The sequence below is a fragment of the Anas platyrhynchos genome, chromosome Z (assembly GCF_047663525.1).
Source record: "Anas platyrhynchos isolate ZD024472 breed Pekin duck chromosome Z, IASCAAS_PekinDuck_T2T, whole genome shotgun sequence".
NCBI classification, from domain to species: Eukaryota; Metazoa; Chordata; class Aves; order Anseriformes; family Anatidae; genus Anas; species Anas platyrhynchos.
Window position 1 is genome coordinate 2,646,830 of NC_092621.1, and position 14,352 is coordinate 2,661,181.

A 14,352-nucleotide genomic window follows, 5' to 3' on the forward strand; every position below is an offset into this window, starting at 1 on the left:
TAAGCTGACATTGTAATGACAGCATGGTGAGTTCAAAATGTAGCAGTAAATATAGTTGTTAGGGGAAAAAAAAAAAATCCCAGCCCATCATCCTGAATGCCTCCTCACGTCATGGGAGGGATGCAGACAGAATCCAAACACCATAAGCATTTCTGGGTTCCAGTTGGAAACTGCCTGGAGTCCAGCACAGGCCAAAACAAACACGCGAGACCGTCTCTCTTTACACAGCAGGACTGCGTTTTCTCCTTATTTCCCCTCCTTTTTTTTTTTTTTCTTTTTATTTTATTTTATTTTTTTCATTTTGAAGGGTCACCCCTCTAAACAGGGGAGAGGCTGAGGTTTCCTTGCTGCTGGCTCGGGCTGCTTTCCTACCTGGTGGCACGGAGCACCCCCGATCCTGCGCTCCCTCCCGGCTGAGAGCTGAATCCTGATTATTTTTGAGTGCTGTCAGTTCGCAATGCTATATTTAAGGGTCATTTGCCAATTCCATTATAAGCCTCATTTACAACTCAGCTGTTTTAAATCGAATCAGACTGTAAGCTGGCGGATGCAAGCAGTCAGCTGGGATGTGGGACTTGCCTTGCTTAGGGGCCCAATCCTGCACCCCCTGCTCTTTGCAGAAGCATCAGCTGAACAATTAACCCTATTAACTGTCTTTTTTTTTTTTCCATGTATTTGAGCTGAAACATCTAACCAGTAGATATTTTTCTTTTGCTTCTTCCAGGTGAAATCTTGTTGATTTTTTTTTCCTGTTGGCCCTCCCCAGCTCTGGCTGTATTTGCTGAGCTGGGCAGGGGTGGGCCCCGCTGAATCGCAGGGATTGCTCAGGCGGGTGAGGCTTTGCAGGATCAGGGCTGATCTGACAATTCGGCTGCTTTTCAGCTTTCTAGCAGGTTGGTAGAGGCACCAGGGGCTTTGCTCGCAGAAGGAGTTGAGACACAAATGAGATCTGAATGTGACCCCTGATCTTTAGTTAAATTGCTCCATAACCTTGAGAGATGGATTAAATTGTCCCCTGAACGTAGGGAGTTGCCTTTGGATGCTCGGTGCTGGGGCCACACACTAAGGTTATGCTCATATATTACCTGTGGTCTTCAGAGAGCTCATTAGCTGGTTGGTTTACATACAAGAAGCCTGGATGAAAGTGCCATCTCCTCTCCCCAGCTGTCCTCTGCTGCAGGCTGGCAGCGGTTCCTCCAGACACATCCAGCTCCGGGGTTAGAGATCTGTGTGCCTTGGTGGGGTTTCAGCGTGGTCAGGAAGAGTGATTCAGAGAAGTGTGGCTTTGCAGAAAAATGGTGCTTCTCCTCGGGTCGAGGAGGGATGAGGAGATGCGGTATTTGCCCTTCGGACTGACGCCCAGCTGCAGGGAGCCGGGGCTGTATGCGGCTGTATGAGACACTCGCAGGGCAGGAACTGGGTGGATTTGGCCCAAAAGATGTTCTCTCCTCTCTGCTTTGGGCTTTTGCATTGGCTTTGTGGGCATGCTGTTCTGGAAAGGTGACAGTAGGACTTGGGGATGGTTTAGGAGCACATCATCTGCCCCTACCTGCCTGGCAGCACAGGGGAGTGAGCCAGCTCCCAGCCAGGGCACTGTGCCACCCCTCCACCAGAAACAGCCCCAAAGATTGGGCTGCATCAACAAAACCATGGTGCTGAACGTTTCAGCTAGGGGCAGTGCTGCTGCTATCAAATTGACCAAAGTTGTCCTATCATTTCCTCGTGCTCCTCGGCTCCTGCAGCGGCACAGGGTCAGGAGGCTCTCTGAAGGCAGGGGCTGAATTTTTCCTTGTACTGGGGCAGCGTGGTCTGAGGCCAGGCCTTTTCTTCTGCTCTGTTACAGGTAACAGGGCAGTGCTGCAGGGAGGGCCGTGTCCCTGCAGGTGCAGAGACACTTTGTACGAACACATCTTGCAAAGTCACTTCTGCTTCGCGCCGCGTGTCCACATGGGAGCCATTCTGAGCCAGCCCTAGCAGGAGAGCTTGTGTGCTTAGAGCTCAAGGACTTAAACGGCAATTAAAAATGAATGAGAGCTAAGCAGACAAATAACGTTTTTAGAGGAAAATCCTCCAGCGCGAGGTGAGGCTGCCCAAAACCCGTGGGAGCCCAAAGCCAACGCTGCGCAAGCCGTGGAGGGTGAGAGGTGAGGCTGATGTTGCGTGATGGGGCTTGGCCCAGAGCAATCTGGGTTTGTAAAACCCAGATGTGGATGCTGGGGCTGAAGTCATGCACCGGGGTGCTGGCTCCAGAGGTTGCCCTTGTGCAGGGCACGATGAGGCTGCCGTGACCGTGGTGCTCTGGAGGGGATGCGTGGTGCATCCAGCAGTGGGCACATCTCTGGCCACCACCAGCACGGGGATGATTCCTCCTGCGGGGATGAAGCTGGGAGATGTGGGGACAAGGAGTAGGGTCAGGACAATGAGAAACCTTCCCCTGGATGGCCCGGGGATGCCCGGGGATGCTGCGGAGGCGCTGGGGAAGGGCTGCAGGATCAGGGGTGGAGCGGGGCCGCTGCGAATGCCATCGCCGAGCCTCACACCCCGGCGTTTCTGGAGCCTGCCCGTACCTGCTCCGCAGCCGATATTAAGCCTGCTCAAACACTGCACCGCCTTCTCCCGGCTTTGTTTTCCGTACCCCACACCCAGCACCAGAATAGCGATAACCCCCCTCCCACCCTGCCGGCTGACTCAGGCCGCGAGCAGCACCGCGGCGCGCACATCTGCTTCTCATTTAGCGCGCTCCGACCCTTTTCATTTCACTCCCCAAGAGTAAAGTTCCTTTGGCACCTCTCTCTGGATGGAGAGAAAAAAAGGGGGGAGAGGGGCCGAGGCTTCCCCATCCTTCACCCCCTGCCTGGCTGGGACAGCCGGCTTGAAGCCTCCTGGCTTTTCTGGGGTGTTTTTTGGAGCCCCCGTGGGCTGGTGACAGCCGTGCCCGGAGCCGTGTCCAAGTCCCTCACAATCCTGTCCACTCTGGAGAGACCGGAGCCAAACCAGTTTTCCATGGTTAAGCTGGGCACATTTTCCGTCGTGTTTTTTGTCAGGAAGCAAACCCACCCAGTGTGTGCGCCGCTCAATAGGAGCCTTTTTTTTTAAACTCCTTTTTCCTCTCTCTGGCTGCGGAGAGGAGCGGGCTGAGGGGGAGTGGAGGGGCTGCCTTTTCTCCCAGGAGGGCGAGCCCAGGAGAGCTCAGAATGGGAGGAAATGGCTTTTTGCTATTTTTAAGGCCGTGCTGGAAGGAGGTACCCATCCCCGCCGGGCTCACAGGCGGGTAATGGTGCGTGCCTGTGGGAATTTATTTGATATATACATCCCATATAGCTGAAGATGTGGCAGGGGATGGGCAGATCACACCGGCAGCAAGGTGATGGTGGGGGAGAGTGGCCAGAAGCACATGGGATAAATGCCACCAACAATGTCACCCAACTCCTGGGCCCTCTTGGGCATCCTCCAGGCTGTGCCGGAGATGCTGGAGCGCCCTGGGGAAGGGCTCGGGGCTGATCCTCGTGAGACACACGGGGATTTTCCTCCCTCTCTCTCTTTTTTTCTCTCTTTCTGGATTTTTTTTTTTGCAGAGCACCGCGTGGGAGGGGATTTGCGTCACTTGAAGCATGAGTGAGTTTCCATGCAAGTGGAGTGGTTGCACAGGATGAATGGAAACCGGGTTGCATTATGCCTGACACGCTCCCCCTCCCACAGGATTTGCACACACACACACACACACACACACAGGCACATAGGTGTAACACATCTCTGTCTGTGTGCACACACCTCCACGCGCCGTTTGCAGGGGAAGTGGAGATGTGCAGGCAGCAGGATCGCTTCCTGCTCGCTGACACCACACTCAAACCTGCCCAAAACACTGAAGCGTGGCCAGGAGAGCACCAGGGCTCACACAGAGCCTTGTAAGAGGGACCTGGCCCTCAGATCTTGCTGGGCATTGAGCACCTCCAGCACTGTGACCTGGTCTGGTGGGAGATGTCCCTGCACCCCCTCCAGGCATTTGCCCCAGCTCTGTGCGTAGATGCAGCCCTCAAAACACCATCTGGAGCCGGGCTGCGCCTTCCGTCCTGCTCCACTAATTGTTTGTGTTTGTTTGCCTGCTTGGGGTCATTTATCACCAGGATCCCCCTTTGCCCAAACCTGCTGAGCACATCAGATGGGCCTTGTAATGCAGCATTCAGGCTTCATCGAGCTGCTGCCCAGCGGTGACCCACAGCCCCCGACTCTGGAGATTTATTTAAGCTCTGGGAAGTGCGCTGGGTATTTTAAAGAGGCCAGGAAAAGGAACCAAAGCACAAACTTCAGTTACAGGAGGCATTGAGCTGTGCCCTGCTCTTGCTGGAGCTCCTGCTTGCCCCAGGAATGATGTTGAGGAGGTCAGGGAGCACCAGGGCTCAGTCCCACCACGTGCTGGGTGTCGGACCCCCAAACCTCCTGCCAGGTCTGCGAGCTCTCTGCAAAATGATGCTCGGCTCGGGATGGGACCTTGGCACAGAGCAAGGGGGATGTTGGGGATGCCCGGAGCCTGCCGAGATGAGGAGCAGCAAGGGAGAGAGGAGAGGAGCCGAGCCCAGCAGCCATCGTGCTGCTGGAGGGCCAGCAGGGGAGCCGGTGCCAGCACAAATAACAAGAAATCTCCCAGCTCGCTGCGGGAGCACAGCCCTAACTTAAACACCCCCTGGGCTAAGGGTGGGTCCTGGCAGCAGCAGCACGGCGGTGAATTCCCACCACCCGAGCACCCAGCCACGTCCTCAGGAGGAGAGGGTTTGGTTCACAGCCTGCAGCTTCACCAGGTCCCTTCTGCACACCGGCAAAGCTGCTGAAGCACGGGGTGCTGGGCTCTCCGTAGCTGCAGCTAACCAGCAGGGATGGATCTGTCTGAGATGTGTATTTGCTGCACTTTGTGCCCTAGCCCTTAGCAGGATGAGTTCCCAAGGATGAATTCAGCAAGGGCACAGCAGATGCTTGTGCCTCCACACCTCGGCGAGCAGATGAGTGGAGTCTGCAGCCTCGTTTTGCTCCTTAAGCAAATTAGTCCTCGTGGTGCTTCCCAAGTGGTGTGGAGAAATGCAGCTGACCTCCAGTTCTGATCTGCTTGGTGGGTGGGCAACATTTCATAGAATCATAGAAAACACATATCCTGAGTTTGAAGGGATCGTGGAGTCCAAATCCTAATTTCCGTGTGAATTTTGGAAAACTGGGAAAATTGGCTGTCATTTAAATGTCATTAAAATGAGAAAGAGGTGAAATGTGGCATTGCCAGGATTGTTGGGCTGGAGAAGGTTCTCCAACACCTCTGATTTTGGATTTTTTGATGGGACTTCACATGACAATGTCCTTCTGGTGGCGTTTTGGGAAACCAGTAGTGCCAGCCCCAAAACAACAGTCCTGTACGGCGTGTGAAATGTTTGTGGTTCTCATGGGCTCCGCTTGCCAGGGGGACAGCAGATGTTGATAAGGACAAACCCTTGTGTGCCCAAGGATTTTGTGCAGCGATTTGTGCTAATATTGGCGAATCCAGGTGGCGGTGGAGACCTACCAGGCTAAATGCCAGCCGCTCACTCAGTCCCCGAAGCCTAACCACGACAATTACATGATCAAACCCTGCTCCACTGCCAGGGCTCTTGGCGCTGTGGAGCTTGACCAAAACCCTGGGCTGAGCTCCTTGCCCATCCCTCTCCTCCCAGCGTGGGTGGAGGTCACCAGTGGCTGTGGAGCATCCTCTTCAAGGTGCTGTCCTGCACCTCCACAGCCTCCCGTGGTGCTTCTTCCCCATCCTTGCTGCGAGCCTGACCCTCTTTGCATCCTTCCTCACCGAAGCATCACCTTGGAAACCTTTGTCCTTGCTTATCCTGTCCAGATCTAAGCAAAATCACCGTGTTATTTTTATTTTATTTTATTTTATTTTTTTTCTTTCTGGGGGGTGGGTAGAGGTCAGTTTAGGGCAGAGGAACCTATGACATACCACTGAAAACAACAAACACCCCCACCTTTCCCGCTGTCCCCAGGCAGGACGGCTCCCAGTTATTAGCAGCTGGGGAGGGCGCCCAGCCCGGCAGTAAAACGCCGGCTCCCCTCCCACAGCATCGCGGGGCCCGCAGTCCATCCTAGCCCTGAAAAATCTGATTATTTCCCTGCGAGGGAGGCCGGGGCTGGTGTCACCACGTTCCCCTCACTGTCTCAGCTCAGCGGCAGGGTTGGGGAGGGATGGGGAGGCGAGCGGCGCGCTGCCCCACCTCACCGCCCGCGGGGAGAAAGGCTGGGTACGAGGGTGGGTGGCTTAATAACACGTTCTGCTGGAGACAAGATGTTCGGAGGGGAGGTGTGCTTAAGGAAATATTTGCCTTTTTGGGTTTTACGTCTCCTTTTTTTTTTTTTTATATAAAAGGGGAAAAAAAAAACACACTTTCAGAATGGGATTTATGGACCCCAAAAACATCTCGGCTCCCTGTGCCTCTGCTGTGAGCCCCCCGTCCTCGTGCCCCCTTTCCCTGCAGGTGGGAAAGTCACAGAAAAGGAGGAAAGGGGAAAAAAAAGGGCCTGGCCCCAGGTGTTGGAGCATCCCCGAACCCACAGAGCAGCCGCGGGGCTGGGGCACGCGGAGGGAGCGTGAGCGGTGAAGGTCAGCGTACCCCTCGGAAAGGAGCTGCTATATTTTGACGGATTAGGGTAATCTCGCATGCACATCTTAATTGCCTCATTACGATGAGGCACAAATAAACCCGGGGGGAAAGAAGGAAAAAAGCCCACGTGTGTATTTTGGGGCTGGTGGATGCGGCGGGCAGGTGGGTGCCATGGTTCTGGGTGCTGCTCTGCACCCAAAGCGTCCGTCCCTCGGGGTGCTGAGCACCCCAGGCACAGGAGGGAAGGAGCTGGTGTGGAAAATAAGCACGGATGGGCAAAGCTGGTGGGAGTGTGGCTGAGCCTGTAAAAGGGTCGTACAGCCCGTGTTCAGGCACAGACCCCGCTGTCACTGCCCATGCTGCCTGCTGCCTGTGCAGGACGGCGTCTCACAGGGTCCTGCTTTCAGAAATGGGGCTTTTCATTTGAGAAAGTGGTGAGTGCGTTTCAACCATTCCCAAAAATGCACTGTTCCAAGGCATCCTCTGCAGCCTGCTCGGGACGTGGTTATTTTAGGTGCCCTCCACCCTTTCCCCCCGCCCCAGTTTATTTTCACAATGCTGTCATTTGCTATTAAAGCTCGGGATTTTCTCTGTCACTCCGTGCAGGCGGTTCAGCGTTTGCCCGTGTGATTTTTTTTTGTTCCTGGGGGTGACATTTGTCCTCAGGCCTGCGGATGCTGTTCCTGTGCCTGTTATTCCTGCGGACCCCACCCTTGGCTCGGGCAGGGGGAGGCAGGGAGGAGGCAGAGGAGGGAGCTGGAGGAAGGGCAGCGCCAGCCTGGGAGCACATCCAGCCCCCTCCCGGGGCCTGAGGTCATTTCTCTGGGGTCATTTTTTGGGGGCTGGGTGCCCCGAGCTGTCCAAGCACCCCACGAGTAAAAAAATGCCTTTTTTTTTTTTTTGCAAGCACATGGAAACGGGTCACTGGGCTGCTCCTCTTCCCACCCGCCCCCCGGCCACTGACATGAGGTGAATCACCCCCAGCTCTGCCAGCATCCTGTGAAGTTATCAGCTTTCCTAAGGGCTCCGGCTCACAGCACCGCACCTCCAGAGGACCAGGAGGGGAGGATGAAGGGAAATGAGTCCATTTCCACCGGGGGGGAGCTGGGCATCGCTTTAGGCACAGCAGCTGTCCCTTTCCATTCCTGCTAAACTGGAGGGGTTGCAATCATCTTCTCCCACATCCTTAATTCCATTTTTCTTGCTCTCTTGGTGCTGAGAGAATGCTGCACAATCAGGGAGGACAGAGCTGAGTGTCCAGGAGCAAGGAAAGCTCCGAAAACAATCAGCAGGGCAGTCTGATGTCCCATTTTTCTGATCTTTTGCACTTAACGTTGTGATCTGGCGACGAAAGATCAAAACAGATTCACACGAGGCTGCATTCCTCCGCCTAACACCCCTTCAATGCTAATTCTCCTTCCAAAAAAAAAAAAAGAAAGAGGCAAATACAGGGACAGAAGTGTAATTTCTCATGCTTATTTTTAGGATAGAAGGCCCTGAAAAGGGAGGTGTCTCCTCCTCCCCGGCTCAGGTGCATTTCTTACCCCACGCTCACCTTGAAGGACGCATCAGACTTGCTTTCATTTATCGGCAGCTTTGTAAGAGGATTTTGTACGGCTGGGGTCGGGCTGTGAGGGGAGCGTAGCTGGTTAACATGGTTAAGCACAGCACACTGCAATGAATCAATTTGTTTCAGACAACAGCCGTAATTAGCACGGAGCTAATGCTCACACTGAGGGACGCAGGGATGGATCTGCGGTCCTCGGCCAAAAATGCCAGCCCCAGGCACAGCCCCTGAGGCTCCTGTGATGGGAATGGGTCCTGGCCCTGCTGGGCTGGCTGGTGGGGCAGGGAGGCACCAGGACGTGCTCTCAGTGGCACAAAAAATTCCCTCTGAGGCTCCTGGATCTTTGGGTGCTGATGGAGAGATGCTGATGTGGCACGGGGCGGGATGGAGAGCCCGTCGGTCCCAGGCTTATGGAAGGGGTAGGAGCAGAGCTCACAGAGGGGATGCTCCCTGTGTCCTGGGGGCTTCCAAAAATTTTTTGCCTTCGGAGTTGTCCTGGCCGCTGGGTATATTCAGCGTGTGCCAGCAGCAACGTGTTCAGAGCCTGCTGGAGGAAGCCGCGCTCCTTCCCTGGGATTTCTCATGTGCAGGGGCTGCTGGAGCCATGTGAAAGAGGAAACATCTCGCAGATTAAAAAAAAAAAAAAAAGGCAAAAATCATGTTTCCCTTTTGGGCGTGGGCTTCTTGCTTCCGATCTCCCCTTTGAAGCTGGAGCTGCTCTGGCAGGGGAAGGTGTCCGCCAGATGCACGGGGCACCCGATAACACGCTGACAGCTCTGAGCAGACCTGGGGCCCGGGCAAGCTCAGCTCACGGGTGAATTTATCCTGCAGTCGTCTGCCCCCAGCCCTTGCTCTGTGGCTGGTCGTTGTTCTCGGAGCATTTCGGCACGTTGTGAAACAGCCCCGTGTCTCCCTGTTTGGCGTGGGTGCCGGTGCCCAGCAGGGTGAGGCAATGCAGCATCACCCTTTTCCCCACATAGCTCCTGACGGGGCAAATCCTGCATGTGCCTGGAAAGATGTTGGCTCCGGGAGGGCGTGGAAGAAACGCGATGGGGAGGGAAGCGTTGCACAAGGATGCCAGGGGAGGGATGGGAAAGAGCAGAGGAGCGTGTGGTGGTTATGGAGAGGTGGAGGGGGTGGGAACCGAGAAGGGAAGGAAGGAGACAGAGGGATGCAGAGGTTATGGGAAGAGTTTTTAAAGGTGATACAACAGCAGCAGGTGATTTTGGAGGTGCACGTGGGGCAGTGGAGAGGACAGAGTGAAGGCAGGGCTGTTTTGGTGCTGTTGCTTGAGACCCCCGTGCTGATGCCCCGCTGTCTGTGTTTTGTCCTAGGGCACTAGATGAGAATATGGCCAATGGCATTGAAGATCTTATCGGGATCCCATTCCCAAACCACAGCAGCGAAGTCCTGTGTGGCTTAAACGAGCAGCGGCACGACGGGCTGCTCTGCGATGTCATCCTCATCGTGCAGGACCAGGAGTACCGGACCCATCGGTCCGTCCTTGCTGCCTGCAGCAAGTACTTCAAAAAACTCTTCACTACCGGCACTTTAACAGACCAGCCCTATGTTTACGAGATTGACTTTGTCAAGCCTGAAGCACTTTCTGCCATCCTGGAGTTCGCCTACACCTCGACCCTCACCATCACCACCTCGAACGTCAAGCACATCCTCAGCGCCGCCAAGATGCTGGAGATCCAGTGCATCATCAACGTATGCCTTGAAATCATGGAGCCCGACAGAGAGGTGGAAGAGGACGACGACAAAGAGGATGACGACGACGACGAGGATGACGACGAAGATGATGATGATGATGAGGAGGAGGAGGAGGAAGAAGTGGAAGATTTTGTCAACCAGGAGAACCTAACCGATGTCCAAGAAGTCAGCTGTCACCAAAGCCCTTCTAAGTCTGATCTTACCGAAGAAGCATACACGGAAGCACCTAAAGACTTTCCAAATCACTACCCAGCCAATAACTCCTCCGGACACTTGGGTGTGATACGAGACTTCTCCATTGAGTCCTTGCTGAGGGAGAACTTGTACCCGAAGGCGACCGTCCCGGAAAGGAGGCCAGCTCTCTCTCCTTTCACCCCCAGCTTCTTCCCCCATCTGTGGAACGGCAACTTCAGCTCCTTTCCCCAGCTGGAGGAGCCACAAGTAGACAACGGCCCCTTGGACCTGGTGATCAAAAAGAGGAAGATCAAGGAAGAGGAGGAGAAGGAAGACCTGCCTCCGCCTCCTTTCCCTAATGACTTCTTCAAGGACATGTTTACCAACACCCCAGCCGCTCCCCTGGGGCACATTAAGGCAGAGACCGACTACGGCGCTTATCTCAATTTCCTCAGCGCTACCCAGTTCGGAGGAGTTTTTCCTCCCTGGCCCCTGGAGGAAGAGAGGAAGATAAAGCCCAAGGCGTCCCAGCAGTGTCCCATCTGCAACAAGGTCATCATGGGGGCCGGGAAGCTGCCCCGGCACATGAGGACCCACACGGGGGAGAAGCCGTACATGTGCACTATCTGTGAAGTCCGCTTTACCAGGTGTGCATCCCCTCCCTCTGCGGCCACGGGATGGGGGGTGGTGGCTGGTTCCCGAGCTATTTATCCCTTTTGTCCCCAAAAACGTAGCAAAGAAAGGGATGGGCCCTTTGAGAAAGAGAGTGGGGAGGGGGAGAAGAGGGGAGGAAAGAAAAGGATCCCACTGGTTTTTGGTGGGATCGCAGCCGCTCTCCGGACAAAATTGTGAGTAAGTAATGGGGCATTTCCAGCCCCGCCGTCGTCTGCCACAGTGGGATGGGAGGGAGCTGGGAAACAGATGGCTGCGTTTGGTCAGACAGCCAAGGAAGCTCCGTCCCTAATGCGCTGGGGGATGCGCTGAGTTGGGAGGGCAATTTAGTTGAGGGATGTAATTATTTCGGTTTTGCACATCGTTTTGGCACCAGTGTAGACCACAGCCCAGTTGCACATGTTTAAACATGACACTGCCTGCACTTTCGGAGGCCGGAGCTGTCCTAATCGCTAGATTTCGGTCTGCCAGGGTGGATTCATCACCCCGAACACCATTCACCTGGGATCCCTGCACCTCCACCCCTCCATGGCCAGAGGAGGGACATGGGCACCCTCGGCTTGGCCACGCAGAAATGGGGACAGGGGAGGTGTCCCCATCCCAGTGGCAATGACAACCTGCATCACCTAGATTGCCTTGGGTGATACCAGCCCCAATCTGGCTGCTGCCAGGTGGGTGTGAGCGGCCAGACCCAGCCCCTGCACCTCCACACACCCCGGCAGAGCCCTTGGTGGTAAAAATAATAAAAAAAAAATGCATCAGGCTGAGGGAGGGCTGTGCAAACCCAATGCTGCAGCCTGCGAGCCTTCTCCGGGCAAATTTAACCGGTGAGCAGAGACAAATAGATTCCTGGACCTGCTCTTGCTGGGTATAATTAATATCTAATGAGTACAATCTTTACCATAATAATAAAGCTTTTTGACAAGAGCATGGTATTTCAGCTCCTGGCTGTGTGTGAGGGAGAGAGCCCTATTAGGCTGGGGCGAGCAAACCGGAGGAAAATAATATGCACAGTAGGCAAAGCCGAGCTCCTGACAATGGCCGGACACCTGGGGTGCTCCTGTATTCAGCCTGTCTTTTCTTCTCCTGTCCCTGTGATAACATTTTAGCGGAATTTATGCAGATGATGAGGATTTGACCTGAAAATAAATTTCCATGCTCTGCTCCATTAGCGCAGCGGCCCCTGGATTACCATGCGCGGAGCATCGTGCCTGGGGTGGGCATTCGCAGTGCCTGTGGGCTCGCCCCGGTGCTGCAGGGGAAAAGCTGTGCCTGCTGCTAATTCCTGCCTGCAGGTGATGGGCTGCATCTCCTGTGGGTGCTGTCCCCGTGGCTGTCACCTCCAGATGCATGGGGTCGTGCTGGGTGTGATGCTGAGGGAGCTAATAGTCAAAAAGGAAAAGTCTCAGCTTGACCCATCACTGACACCTTTACCAGCAAGGGAATAAAAGAGTGGAGCCTTCCAGAGGGATTTGTTCTGCAGCTCCCCAAATCCTGCACAAACAAGGGCAGCTTGTTTGGGGAAACCGAGGCATGGGGTGTGTTTGACTGACTCACAGCCACTGCGAAAATAAGTAGGAGGGCTGGGGTGAGAGCTGAGCTATCCTGACCCCTGGCCCAGGCTTTGACAGGGAGGCTGAATCAGCACCTTGGAGGTTAAAACCTTGGCCTCTTACCCTCAGTGGGTCAGGAGAAACCTCCTGGAGCCAGTCCTGGCCCCGGGGCATGCGCCGTGTCCGCAGAGCCCACGGCTGATGGCTGACGAAGCCTGGCCCTGCAGCGAGCCTTTCCTTTCCAACGGGAGGAGCTGCTCCTCCTTGCGGGGCTTCGGGCGTTGTTTTTGGAAGGAGGAGGACCGGAGGAGTGCTGTGAAAGCAGCTCTCCTTTCAGTTTTGGACATCAGCTCCCCGGAGCTGTGTGCCTCCAGCCTTTGGGATGTTTTATTCCCCGCCCCACACAAAATCAGTGCGGTGCTTTGAGAGGGCTGGTGGCCAGCTCCATGGCTACAGCTGTTTTCCATGCCACAGATCCTGGTCTGGGCAGAACAGGCAAGGAAACCTCATCCCTCATTGGGAAATGTATCTCTTTTTTGGTCTAGTGTGGACCATTACTAATGTGAACATAAACACAAGAGCTTCTTTACGTCCCCCCATGTACTCAGTAGCTTCTGAACACGCAGCATAAGGGTTTTGGAGAAAATAAATCCCCCCAAAATCAGGAAAGCACAGCAGTGCCATCCCTCACGCCCTATCATCACTCAGGAGAATGAAGCCATACACACGCAGTGGAGGGCTGGAGGGTTTTTTCCTCCTTTAATGCACCAAGCAAAGTGGACGTTCCAAAACACTGGTTTATTCCTAAAAGCATTTGGAAGCACTTTGAATAGCACGCTGCCGTTTTTGCTTTTACTTACTTTGTTTTTAGCTGTTTCCAGCATTACTGGAGTGCGAGACCTCTCCTTTAGGGTGACATGTATTTGAGTGAAGTGGAGTGATTGAGATGTAGCAAGAGATTTCTGCCAGGATTTCCTGCACGCCGCTGCTTGTGCTGCGTGCTGAGCTCCCACAGGGGATCGCAGGCTTCCTGCAGCATCGGCCCCACGAGGCAGCCTCAGCTGGGGAGATGTGAACCCGAACTGTCCCTCCTGGCATCCCGGGGGGCTGTGTGCAGGGCAGCGCAGGCTTTCTGTGCTCCAGAAATGGGATTTCTGGATTAATCACTTCTGTGCGTTATTTCTGTGCCCAAGGAGATGTGCAGGAGCAAATTCACTGGGATAGATGGAGAAAATGCAGTCCCCTGGGTGGGGGTCCCCAAAATTCCCCATCAGATGTGTTCTCCGCCACTTCCATGGGTTCCCGCATCCCATGGCAAGGACCTGCATCTGCCACTCCTGACTCTCAGGGACAGCTGCCCGCAGGAAGCAGGACTTCATTTAATAGCTCATTAATTTTTTGCTTAAACAAAGGCTGCTCAGGTTGTAATCTGCTGTGGCGCGCTGCTGAAGCGCCAGAGAAAACTGCAAATATTTCAGCTTTTCCACCAAGACAGCCCCAGAGTGCTCACGGAGAAACTATTCCAGCCGGAAAGGTTAACAATATTTGTTCATATTATTTGTGTTGTGACAGCTCGCAGAGCCCTAATCGCTCTCCTAACACAATTGCATTAAGGGCATTCACACACACACAGCAGCGCCTTTCTCCCCTGCTCATCGCTTGCAGCTCCTCCCGGCGCAGCCCGTGCCTGCCCAAAACCCATGACCCACGCGCGAGAGCAGCAGCCAGGGTCACCCCTTACCTGTCAGCTTCTCCCGACGTGCCCAGCTCGCCCGAAGGTTAATATTTGGGGAGAAATGGGCAGAGGCAATGCGAGCTCGCTGCCAGCCCCTGGGCTGCTGGCAGCTGGCGGCGGGGCTGCGGCAGGGCAGAGGTGTGCGCCGCGGGATCCAGTTTCTCCCCGTCTGCTGACAGAGATTGGTAATAGCCTGAAAAAGCTTTGCCTGTGTTTACATTATGCAGTCCTGGCACACTGCGTGTTTATTAGGAAAAGCGATCCTGCTAGGTTAAACATTACATATATAGGTTTAAATTATATTATAGG

At 54.6% G+C, this 14,352-nt stretch overlaps 1 protein-coding gene across 8 annotated transcripts in view; it reads left to right on the forward strand.

The window, feature by feature from the left end:
• The window catches only part of ZBTB7C (zinc finger and BTB domain containing 7C), a 133,783-nt gene that overhangs the window by 111,930 nt on the left and 7,501 nt on the right, over positions 1 to 14,352 (forward strand). For all 8 annotated transcript variants that reach the window (XM_038170942.2, XM_072031186.1, XM_072031185.1 and 5 more), the window contains one exon: positions 9,528 to 10,730. In XM_038170942.2, the coding sequence (XP_038026870.2) occupies positions 9,544 to 10,730 (1,187 nt within the window). In that variant the 5' untranslated portion in view covers positions 9,528 to 9,543. The remainder of the gene's footprint in view (positions 1 to 9,527; positions 10,731 to 14,352) is intronic.